Source organism: Nilaparvata lugens, chromosome X (genome assembly GCF_014356525.2).
Source record: "Nilaparvata lugens isolate BPH chromosome X, ASM1435652v1, whole genome shotgun sequence".
In the NCBI taxonomy this organism is placed as follows: domain Eukaryota; kingdom Metazoa; phylum Arthropoda; class Insecta; order Hemiptera; family Delphacidae; genus Nilaparvata; species Nilaparvata lugens.
Window position 1 is genome coordinate 12,251,780 of NC_052518.1, and position 13,135 is coordinate 12,264,914.

The 13,135-nt window shown below is 30.1% G+C and overlaps 1 protein-coding gene across 15 annotated transcripts in view; it reads left to right on the plus strand.

Annotated features, from left to right (window-relative positions):
* LOC111043351 (plasma membrane calcium-transporting ATPase 2) overlaps positions 1 to 13,135 on the plus strand; it is a 406,771-nt gene that overhangs the window by 344,307 nt on the left and 49,329 nt on the right. For all 15 annotated transcript variants that reach the window (XR_005573144.1, XM_039442413.1, XM_039442410.1 and 12 more), the window contains one exon: positions 2,178 to 2,316. Coding sequence is in view for 14 of the 15 variants with exons in the window: in XM_039442413.1 (XP_039298347.1) it covers positions 2,178 to 2,316 (139 nt within the window). In the remaining variant the exon portion in view is untranslated. The remainder of the gene's footprint in view (positions 1 to 2,177; positions 2,317 to 13,135) is intronic.

Consider the following 13,135-nt stretch of genomic DNA (forward strand, 5'->3'; position numbering starts at 1 on the left):
ATGCACAAAGAATGTATGATTTACAGAAGTTTTCCACAATAAATAAAGAGCCGATTAATCTGGAATCTTGAACACATGACTATGCTGTCCTCGATATTATTAGTGGTAAATTTCTCAATTTTTGTTGATGAAGGTATAATCAATGTTTGATTGCTGATGAAGGTATGATTCAATGTAGTAGCCATGCAAGGAATGTGATGTTAGTGGTTATTTAATTGCTATTAATGTTTGTTTTTCTTTCTCATTTAGCTGGTGATTTTAATGTGTGAGATTTCAAAATCGACTGTTTCCTATGTATTCTGATTTAACGCACTGAAGATACTTTTACTATTGAAAAAGTAGATGTCGATTACCTAGCCGAACTGTAGTGTGTTTTCAGTTGAAAAAGGCGCTAGTGATTGTAAAGTTGACTCTTGTGTGTGTTTTGTTATTGTGGAAAAGAAATTAGGAGAGAAATTGGCGGAGCTTATTTCGTCAGTCGAATCTTATTTCTATGTACAGATTGTGAATCAATGGACTACTGAAATAGCTTTAACGAATCTTCAGCCGATATCCACGTTCAGAACCAATAAATTAAGAGGCTGATTAGTTTATCCATGGAGATTTTAATTTCATGGTAAGGAACGAGAAGTAAAATGTAGCGCTTGAATTCACTCATACAACTCATATCATATAAAGTCGTAGTGCGCTACAGTCTGACAACATGTATCACAACCCTGTATTGCAATATTAACAAGTTAAGCATGGGAGGTTAGTTCCTTTAAACTTCCATGTCTCTTCGATTTTCAGCCAATGAGGTTCTTTGCATGTAAGTTTTAGTTCATTTCTGGCACATCCCTGTCAACGTAGACATTGTGTAAAATGCAATAAAACATTTTCGTATTTTATTTTAGGTAAAATAGAGTTTGAATCCTTTGCTCCTTGTCTTGACATCCACAGAAGTACTTTCATATGACAGACACAAATACCTACAAACAGAACACCATCGACTCGCTGCATATTATTATTTCGATAGTTCATTTTTCATTATTCTCATGTGCTTTTTGCTATTGCTTTTATATTCAACCACTATTGCTGTGTTATAAGCACAGTTATCTTCTGAATATGAAGATTGTAAACTTTGAGTCCTAAAAATTAAAAAGCTTAACAAACACTGTAAATTTTAGTTTCCAAACCATTATAGCACACTGGCACTCGAATACATATTTTTGGAGAAGTATTATCAGATTTTTGCTCCTATAGATCTTGAAACAATACTGTAACATCTTGTCTGTAACAAATTTTACCATACATTTTCCAAGTTTCTTATAAATACTTTTCATTAACACTTGAATAACCCAGCCATAAATCAATCTCATTATTTTGGTAGACATTCTAGATTTGAGTACACCCATATACAATTATGCACAGTACTGTATTATATTCTCAATTTTATTATCAACTTTATACATTTACCATATGTGTTTAATGCAACAAAAAGAATGCGTTAGATGGGCAGTCATAGCGCTGACACTGATACATTAAATAGAAATCTATCATAACTGGAACAGGGTGGATGTTATTGATATATTATAATTGCGATGTTCTGTTCAAATGACCGTTGATTAACTTGTTACTATGCTAACTCTGCATAAGGAGCAGTGGATTCATTCGTCTTGACTCCTGTCAAATATTATTTTGAATTGTGTAGGTTTTGACGTAATTAGAACACATTTGAGCTGTTTATCTATCTCTCTTCCCCTCATAAAAAACACCTAGATTGTTTCGATAAGTTACTCTGATGACATGCAAACGCGACACCAATCTAACCTTCATCTCCAGCATGACACTCTTCATGTGTCTCCTAGTCAGGGGCTTTGCCATACACTCGATCTTATATGAAAGATAGTTTGCATAGAAACGTGCTTTATTTGTACATTTTACCCGCAGAAATTAAACCGAACTACTCACTTGTAGGAGAACCTTCTAACGTGTACAGTTCCAAAGGTTCAATTCATAGTGTGAATCTATTAGGTAAATGAATGATGCATGAGTAAGTATTAGTGATCCTTTCTCCTATTATCAAACTTGAAATTGTCTCAATCTAGATGAATATCGTGTGTGGAATTTGTAAACATTCTAGCCCAACACGGTGCAAATTGCATTGTCATGAAATGATGTGTCACTGCTTTGTTCAGATGGGGAAGAGGTCACCCAGAAGAGTACACAGAGGCTATTAATCTTGGAGAGGAAAAGTTTGATCCTGAGAATGCTGATAAGAAACCTCGAGCTGGTCAAATTCTATGGATTCGTGGATTAACTCGCCTACAAACCCAGGTAAATAGAATCATTCTATTTCAGTTGCCACCATTCCAACTCCCCTGATCCGACAAACAGGATATTCAAATATTTTCTTATATATATGCTTTAATTGTATTCTTCTATGACAAGCCTTACCTATGTGATTGATAATTCCCGTGATAAAAATACGAATTATAATTTTAACACTTAAATACAATCTATGAATATTGAATAGCTGCTCGAAAAACAGAACTATAATTCACACACACTAATAATTTATTCTTAGCAATTAGCTCAAACTTATTTGGTAATACTATCCCCTTTAATTTGATCTCTAAAATATGCAGGGATTATCACAATTCTTTCACTTGAACATTTTATTTTAGTGATATGTACAATACTAATACTCGACATCAATAATAATAATAATATAATAATAATAATACAGATTATCAAACACTTAAACTATCTCTCTAAAAATTGAATAGATATCAACCCCCTTAAATATAAAACAGACAAATTGGGACTCAAGTGATTGAAGATCCGATTATGAATGAGCTCCATATTTTTGGTCTTGGATTGTGTACATGAATTTTCTAATATCTTTTATAGCTGGTCGTGACTGTAAGATTCCCCAAGTGTTATAATGAGTGAAATATTGTTTTCTGACGAATATCTTTCTTCTCAGCAGTAATTGTTTTTCGATGTTAGTCCTTCCTCAGAAAACCTGCAAACATATTTGTGGGGCTAAATCAATCATTTAAACATCGTCAACAAATATTAACTATGTCTCCGGTTATAGTCTAAAATATCCTGTCAAACTTCGAAAAAAATAATTCATTTGGCATATAATGGGATGCTTCATAAATGTTGCCTACAAAACATTTTAAAAACTCGATTTTCTTCACCATCGCATATTATTTATTTGTAATTTAGGAATAATAGCACTTATATTTTTATTATTTTCATGATAGCGCCAATTAATAATACTACATCGTCCACTACTTCATCTAAAAAACCTATTTGGCTGGATGAATAAAAGCTAGTACAAGTATTAAAATACCAGTAAGTATCTAAACCCCGATTAAATCGATTCAAATGAAGTCTATACTTAATTTGGGAAATGTTTGAGTATTTACTTGCAGACAGCAGGCAAAATCTGGGCTTATTTTAACTTGCAATCTTACGGGTATTTCCTTGCTATGGAAGTATTTACTCACCAATTTAGAAATCTATGAAGGGTTTACTTGGATTGCTATTATTATCTTCCAAATAATCAATACAATATCCACATGAATTTCTGCGTATACTCGGTTTTCCAAACTCTACTAGTATTCACTCGTCGTACATATTTTTATTCATCTGAGCCATCAAAAAATGATCCTAAATACTAGTATGTGATACTATCGATGAGTTTGCGAAAGGTATCCGTTTACTCATGATTAGGTTGTTTAATTTTTGAAGATTGTAAAACATTCTTAGTATAAATATGAAGCATTCCCCTGCAAGCCATCTCACATCCTGAGCTTATCAATAAAATTTATTGTATTACATTAAAATAAAATTATTTTCCTTGGCAATTTATGATGATATTACGAGTTTACAGTTCACCATTTCTATGAACCTAATTTGAACCATTTTTTATTGTTTTATTTTGTTCTCGCCATTCATAAGTATGCAAACGTCGCTGTACATGGCTAGATTTGGCACTTCCATGGTGTAAATTTCATCAATTTTAGGAATCCAATTGATTGGCTGTTTGTTCCAAATAATAATATATAATTTTTTTAATATAATTTCATCATAGAATAAAAGGACATATGGATTCAAATAAATGAAAGTCAATTTTCCAAATAAAATTTTCTTAGGGTTGAGTAATTATTGATGTCTTCTCACAAACTGAAAAGAATCATCCATATACTGAAAAGAATTGTATACTGAAAGTATACAAAGTATACAATACTAAGTATTGTATACTGAAAAGAATCATCCATTTTAGTTTTAATATTAATTTATTCATGAATAGTATTCTGTCTGATGGTTTACAAAAATTTCAATTTACAAGTTTGTTGTTACAAATATTATCTTTTGCAAAACTTTATTACTATGAAAAATAAAACCTACTTTGAAATCCGCTTGACTGGAAATATTACATTAATATTTCGTAATCAATTAATTATTATTTACTATATAACTAAACACATATTATGCTTAAGCTTGGGCATCAAGTTGAGCACCTGGACATATCATAAACTTATTTATAAAATCAATAATTATGTAAGGAAATAATCAATTTTTGGTTTTAAGCTGCCATACAGTATTTGTAATAACTGCAGTCATTTCTATCAATTCATGCTCGAATGTTTATTTCCTTATTTTTCGCATAGAAGTAGAAACTTCTTGGATTTTTTACTGTCTCCAATAATTCCATGATGAACTATGATAGATATTTTGGTCTAGCCACATTATAAAAGTACCTTCAAATTTTGAATAATTTTTTATAAATCTTACTCTCTCGAGTTTTCCAACAGACTACTCCAACTAAAAAACTTATTACATAAGTCATTCCAGGGATGACACATTAATTTCTCATTTGTTTATCCATTCATCGAATTTACACGAATAATAACAATGATTCAATCAGTTTTAAGTTTTATCTTTATTCAGTTTTATTTAGATTCAATAATTTTGTGGAAATTTTAGCGAAAATGGAAGTGCCAGATTTCCCCACATTTTTTCCATGTCAACACCGTAGTCATCATAAACCATAGCACAGTGTGCTGTAAAGATCGCATTCTCATTGCTTGTTTTCGTTGCATTTCCTTATTTTTCTCATGATTAGATATCACTTATAAATAATTGCATGTACAGCATAGTCCTGTTTAAATCTTCTTATTCTTAAATCAGCAAAATTTCATCCTTAAATTGTGCACTCTTTATTCATTAAAAAAAAATTATAAACTTCAACAACTAAAATCTATTGTAAGCTGAAATCTTTCAGAATCAACCTAAATAACATATTTGTTTAAATCCTTGCAATTTAAACTCAATCTTTAACAGAATCGAGTTTTTGACTGTCTTTACTTCCAGTCAAACTATAAAATAATATTTTAAACGTCTATTTGTTTGGGCGATTTCTATAAAACTTAGCAATAATACCAAAATGGTTTACATTGGGTTCAGGTTGTTATGTCCTTTAAATTAAATATCAATATATACGATTATTTTGTTGTAATATTGCATAAATTCTGCCGCTTATCCCATGTAGTTGGAATAGTGATAAGTCTTAGGATTTCTTTAACATATGGTGAACACAATATTAGTATTGCCTACGAGTTTTCGATGGATTCAAATGAATCTATTTATCTTCAATCAGAAGACTCATCAGAGATTTCTTGATTTTGTCAATTAATTTTATACGAGGCAGTTTCTGAAAACAATAATTTTTTCAGTAGGGGTTGTAATTCGTACTATATTAATTTGCTCTGATAACAGTGGTGATGGCTTTGTGATCAAAAGGACCAACAGTTCCACTTGTCACTAGGTTCATTAGTATCAGTATACTCTACTCTACTAAATTCTAAAATTCTCCCCTTTTTTGATTTTCCGTTTCGATTCGATGCAGCCTGCATGTAAATGGTCTTTTAGATTTACATTCTAGTTCTTGTGTCAAAATTTTTTCGTTTCACTTTCTCTAAAATAACTATTAAATCGAATTTCAGCTACTTGCATAATCTGTCTAGTAACGTAGATGAATGTCAATGATTGAAATTACTTCTCCTCTGTAATAATTTTTATACACACTGATGCATGCATTCCGTTGTGGTTTTGCATTGGCCAGATGTGACGATAGAAATGTTGGTTCTTTTATTCATTTCAAACTGATCCAGTCATATGTGTCTCTCATATTTCATATTTTCGGGCAGGCATAGCGATTTTGTAATAAGTGTTGAACTAAATTGGTAAAATACTTGGGAAATTTACTTTATTTGAAATCTTTGCACTTGATGTAAACACTTTTCTGTACACATTTTATTTATTCAATTTTGTCTTTTTGATAGTGCTAGGAAACGCTAGAAATAATATATTCATGATTTTACTTCGTCAATCGACACACGAGAATGCGATTTCAATGTGCAGGTTTTGAGTTCGACTACTGATAATATTATTGTCTGTATTTTTCAAACAAGGTCATCGATGTAATTCAAAATCTGTTAGGAAAGGGTCCTAGGTGTAAACATTTTAAATGGGATTGGGTGTTTTTTTTATCAGTGTCCTGAGTTTTTACATCACTCATAGATCAACCCAAGTGAATTAATGATTGTGTGTAGTGTAGCCACACCCTCTGCTTGACTTATCAAGAACGTTTCAGTGTCCGAGGTCACCTAACTGATGTTCATTTCCATGATTAAAAATGTGAATTCCCGTTAACTTTGGCATGTCAAAGTTAATTGGTATATATCCGATTTCCCTCTTCGATATTATTTATTATTATTATTTTGAAACCAGTGGCAGGATCAGTTAAATTCTGTTGTTAAATCTCTTAATACATTTTTTAATTTTTCAAATGAATGTGATTAATGTTGAGCCACTAATTGGATAAAGCTTCAATAAGTTTTAAGTTAACTTGTGGATACATAAACATAAGTATTATGTTACTGTATCTCTGAAGTCTCTTACAGATTTCTCGACAATTTTTGTCTCTTGCAGAATTTTATTCGATGATTGTTCACTTTGGTTGGTCTATGAACTGAAAGTATTTCATCCCCGGTCAATAATCTGTTTCTACAGGACGATTATCTAAATTGAACCCAGTGTAAATCCTCTTAGTATAAGACTTCCTTTCTTTGCAAAATGGTTGTTGGATGGTTCAACAACTCCATGGTGGTGGTTAAATGGGTATTTTGATGGATTGGCAGCTATCTAATAACATGTAAATATCCAACCTCTTCCGCATTTCTACTCCATCTTCGGTGCTTGAACTCTCTATTCAACTTCTAGACCACCCGATTACTGAGCTGTAACAACTTGTCATCGATAGTGCATCGAAAAATACAACTTAAACAACAAACTAAATTGTCTCTTGTTCATACAGTGCCAGTCAACAATCTTTCCTCTGAAAAAACAAACAAAATAAATTATCTGAAATACATCCCCAAATCTGCACAGCAACTTTGAAGATAGATGTATTGCTGATGGATGATTATTGCTGATACCTATTTCGAGTTGATAGAAGATAGAGATTTCACAATATTCATCAATTAAACAATATTTAAGAAATGTTATAAAGAAAACGGCACATTGGACTATCTCTATTCCTTGCTAGGTTGATAATATTGTTAGATAAGTTTAATATTTTAATTTCCATTGAATATTTTCTATCCTTACCTACGCTATAAAACTCTTGACTGAACCTTCTTCTCTGTCCTGTCTCTGTTATGATGGATGCTATACTTCCGTGAATATATGTTTATTTCTATTAGTCACTACTGAATATTAAGTTATGGATTGGAATGTCAATATATTCGTCTTGGAACTGTAGAATATTCTACTTCTGGTATCAAAACAACTATTCTCATTCTATCTATATTGTAATACTGTGTAGAATTAAACTCTTACAGGATCTTACTGAAACATGATGTGTTTAATTTTAATAAACGTTTAATCTTTAGACGATTTAAATTGATTATGGTAAATTGTAAAAATTCCAAAACTCTGTAATTTGTTATTCGTCTAGTTTAGGCTTCCTAAATTTACCTTTTAAAACTTAATCTTATATTTAAACTTTAATAATAGTTCATAAATAATTCTAAATCACCTACTGGTGTAAATTATCTACTTTTCAGACATAGATCAGCTAAATTCTGGAATTCAGTTTCTTGAATGTAGCATTAATTTAAAGCTGAGGCAATGATTTAAACAAATAATTTAATAATTCCATAAATTCATTATGTTGACAAATATAATAAATTCATTACTTAATCCTTTCAACTTATTTTCATAACTTTCTCCCAATTTGTTTAAACGCAGGAAATTGATATTTGTCAACCTGTAATAATTAATTTAGATATTTAATATAATAGATAATTTATTCCCCATAAATTAAATATGTCGCAAACAATCAAGAGGTTGCTAAGATGGCCGCAAGAAATACTGTTTTGCAAGTGCCCTATTGATGTCAATTCTTATCGACAACTATGATTTTGTAATATTCAACAGATAAAACGAGAAAAGATCCAACTTGAAATGACTCATGTCAGTAATAATACATGAATACGTGTTTAAATTACAAGAATGATCTGTAAGAGATGTAACTGTAGGTGAACTGAATTGAAACTGATGTATAGCAGTAGTATCTGGAAGGCACTAACATACCGTACATCGGATGAGGATCCTAGAGATACGATACGATAAGATGCTAGTGCTATACGATACGCGTCACAACATGCGACATACTCTACCTGTTCCAGATTCGACACTGATCAGTGCAAACGTTTTGAAAGCAAATTTCTAGTGCGATCGCGTTAGAAAATTTCTGATCGCTCTAGTGGAACCGCCTCATAGGCTTAGCGAATCTTTGTAACCTCTTGATCAATTGCTTCTAATAATAAGAATTGAAATAATTTTATGAATGAAACTTTCGCATTTCAGGAAATGTTGGAATTAGCGTGATTAATTTCCCTTCCTAAAACTAAAAACTAAACAATCCGTTCTTAAAATCATTCAATTCTCAATTCCAATGTTTCCTTTTTTAGAGTTGTGAATATTCACATAAATATTCTTAGTTCGTGTAAAATGTGTAAAATTTTAAATAATTTATTTTCGGTTTGAGTTAGACGTGACTAATTAATAAGTTTAGTTGTAAATTTTCAGAAAACAAGGTGAAAACTCACTGAATACATAAATAATTGTATTATAATAATATTTTTTATAAATAGTCTTATATCTTAGAATAAATCAATTATTCCTAATAATAAATCAACTATATAATGTTAAAGAATTTAATGTGTGCTACGAATAGATAATAGATAAATTTCTAATAAATGTAGGTGTTTAAAAGAAGCATCTTAAAAAAATCGTTAAATTAGTTTCTTATAGAATTAATTAAATCCCATGCTTCAATTCTAAAAATTACTGGTTTTTAATGATTAAGATGTTCCTATTTAAATTTGTTTCGTCAGGGAAAAGTCTCACATTTTTGTGTTCACAAATAAGTGAGAAATTAATTGAAATTAATAGCTTCAGTTAGTGCTCTCAATTTCATGATCTTCAAATGTTATCTCTCAACATATTAATAAAGTATGTAATATCCAGTCCAATAAACAAGTAAATAACCGTTAATTCTTATAAGTGAATTTTCCGTTGTATTAAATTAATCCTAAAGTCACTTCGGTGATATATATATAATAATAATTTGTTATTGATAACATAAACTATTAGTTTATTCCCAAATAAGAAACGTCCCATAAGTTTGAACTATGTTAATTTATCATTCCAGCAGAGTTTTCCAAAATAGGAACGAGTAATTAAAAAACTTAAACTTATACAATTTTGTATAAAAATAAATCGAATTAAAATAAAACTCTAACCGGTATGTAAGAAATTTATATACTATAAAACCTGTGCTATTGCTTCCCTTTATTTAAAATGGTCACTAAAATAATCATGATAAATAGTAGTAAATAGTTGTTATTAACATAAAATGCATCCAATAATCTATTGTTCAATTGCTCAGTGCATTTAATATGAACCAGGAAACATAATCAGAAGTTGTGATAATAATTCGTTTGAACAATAATAGCCTAATTCTAAACCAAAGAATGACGAACATAAATAAAATAAAAACTTTTTGTAAAAACAGGGATTTTATAAAAGTGTTATCAATCCAGTCAATTTTTATCTTTAATAGATAAATTTTCTTGAAGAAAGATATTAAAATTTTCACTTGAAAAAATCTCCAGTCGCAAGAAAATCTTGAGAAATCGCCTAATTTGAAATAGAAGTTAGTTGATTTTCCAAGTAATAAAATTGTTATTTTTGCCGATTCATCAGTTGATGGATTTAAATAGTTTATACAATAGGTGATCAATAATTTACCCAGACTTTATATTTAAATATAATTAACTGTGGTGGAATTTGTTACAGGAAAAAGTTTCATTGCAATGTTTTTTTTTTATAAAAATAAGTAAACTTTGTATTCAATCCTCGAAAGTGTTATTTATTGAATATAATATCATGTTTTCACATTATTGTTATATTTTTAATAAAATTTTCGGTAATAAAATACATCTACAGCAGCTAAAAATTAGTACATATTTAAATAACTTATGCCTTTTCTGTAACGAATGGTTATTGTAGCAAGCGTCCCTTCTATAATAGTATACATATCAATCACATTTTCCATGGATCATCCTTATAGTGTTGAATTATCCAAAATTAATTTGATAGAAAAGTTGTTTGAAATAATATTTTTATTATAAATTCTCCTAGTTGGTATTAAGATGTCGAATTTATTTATAAATTTAATTGTTCTCCCAAATATTACTCATATCATTCATCATAAAGCTATGAGCCTGGTTTATTGTAACAAAATTCACCCCATTATAATATAAACTCATATACTTGATAAACTAAATATTTTAAGATAAACTATTATAATATATTATGTGAGCTTTAATATAATCCAACCCATAATGGATGTATTTCCACCTATTTAATAAATAATGTTGAGACCTCAAACAAAATCTACCCTATATATTTCATCAGTCGTATAAACCTTAAATTCTATTAGTCGATATTGTATTCGATGTGACAATCTCCGAAAGGATGAATGATGTGTATGCACCTTGAGGATATTATTGTTAACGAAAATTGTAATATGTCTTGCACTGTGTGTACTGAATAGTTGATGAATGTTAATGTTGCATATTGCCTCGAGAGTGTGGCTGTATATTTCAGTTATCAAAAAACGTCTTCAAATCATCGCCGTTTCCGGGAAGATAACAACGATTTTCATAGATGAAGGTTATAAAATGCACTGTTTCTTTACAATGCTTCCCCTCTAATCCTAATCTTTTATTCCTCGGCTCTCTAGGAAATCGGAATCTGTCTTTAGTCATTTTTCCTGTGCTGACAACTCAAGGAAAAAGAAAATCTATGTTCGGATCTAACTTATATTTTAACTGATAACCCTAGCTTGCACTGCTTTGTAGTTGAATGCTTTCATCTCTCCATATCTTATTTGCCTGACTATCTAAGCGATCTGATCACCAGCAAATTTATGCTATCTTCAAGTTGGAAATAAAGAGCTTGAAAAAATGAAGTTGTAATGAGAGTTTGAGAATTAAAACGACAAATTAAATTAACGGAAGATTAAGGTCTAGCTCTCAAATCCTCATCAAACAAAAATACTTTTATTCTCAACTATTTCTAAAAATTAGCTCTATCTATACGTGTATTCTGGTTATTATTTGATCTATATTATTCTTTCATGCAAATTGTATAACAAAATTAAAGACCTTAACAAAAATGACAATTTAATAGAACATTGAATCTGAACAAAATGTATAAAAGTTGCACTACATATGGAGTCAAATCAAAAAATAACCATTAAATTTAAGAGTTTTTTGGGATTAGAGTTTCTGGCTGATATTGAACTGTCCATTCGAAATTCATTGTACCTTTCAATGGTATTCACCATGAATTAGATGAGTTTGAAACAAACCTTGTATAATCATGAAAAACCATGAGTTTACCTTATAGAGTAGACGATGAGTCTCGAACTACATAATAGAGCTATGACAGCTACTTCAAAGCTGAGATTACTGTATAGAAAACACTGGGCTCTACAAACTACCATAAATAATATTGATTTATGTATTTTAGAATTGACACCTTCACTATATAATCAAATTGTAAAAAAAGGTAATAATCAACTAGGTCATATCAACGGGCTACTTATATTAAAATAACAAATTACTGTTTTTCCAGTAGTAAGGTACGATACCTTGATGTTATCATGTACGGGTACTGCCAATAATTGAATGGATTGCATTTATTTTATAACTTTAGCCAGTTACACACATCGATTTTTCGACGTTCCATTATTTGCCGTCTTATGAATTGAACGGAACGTGACAAACATAATCTGTTTGCCTTCATCTGTTAATCTAATAGATTTTGTAAGTACGGCAAAAACTTGTACGTCCAAAACTCGATGTGTGTGTAACTAACCTTTCATAACTAATTCAGTTTTTAAATAAAGCTCCTTTCTAGTATTCAAATTTATTTCAACAAACAATAGAAATGCGCGAAAATAACTAATGTAATAAATAGACCAATATGTTTTCTTAATTAAAAAGAACACTTTAATTCATAATAATTTATAAATGTGATAAAGCTACTATTAAAATAAAAGTATAATAGTCAATAGCTCTAAATGGTTTGTAATACTAGCATGAACCAAAGTTGCAAGTTTCTGTTGGCAGAGAAATGAATAAAAACTATTGAAGCTTTCCATTTTTCATACTGTGCTTGACAAACTATGTATAAACGTGCTGAAAATGATCAGATCGCAAAACTTGTGTAAATATTTATATTTATTAGATTAACAATGGTTTGGTGTGTGCTTGTGCCTGCTCGTGGATGCTAAAATTAATGCTTTAATTTCTTCTTGCTGCATGATTTACTTTTAGTTCTATCTCGATTATTATTTTCCAAACTGTGTCTGCATACATATTACTGATAGACAACAAACTCATGGTATCATATAGGGAAATTATCGAAGGCACTCATTTAAAATCTCATTCATGGTCAAGTTCTGGCAATCAAGAAATCTTGGGATGTTGAAATATTG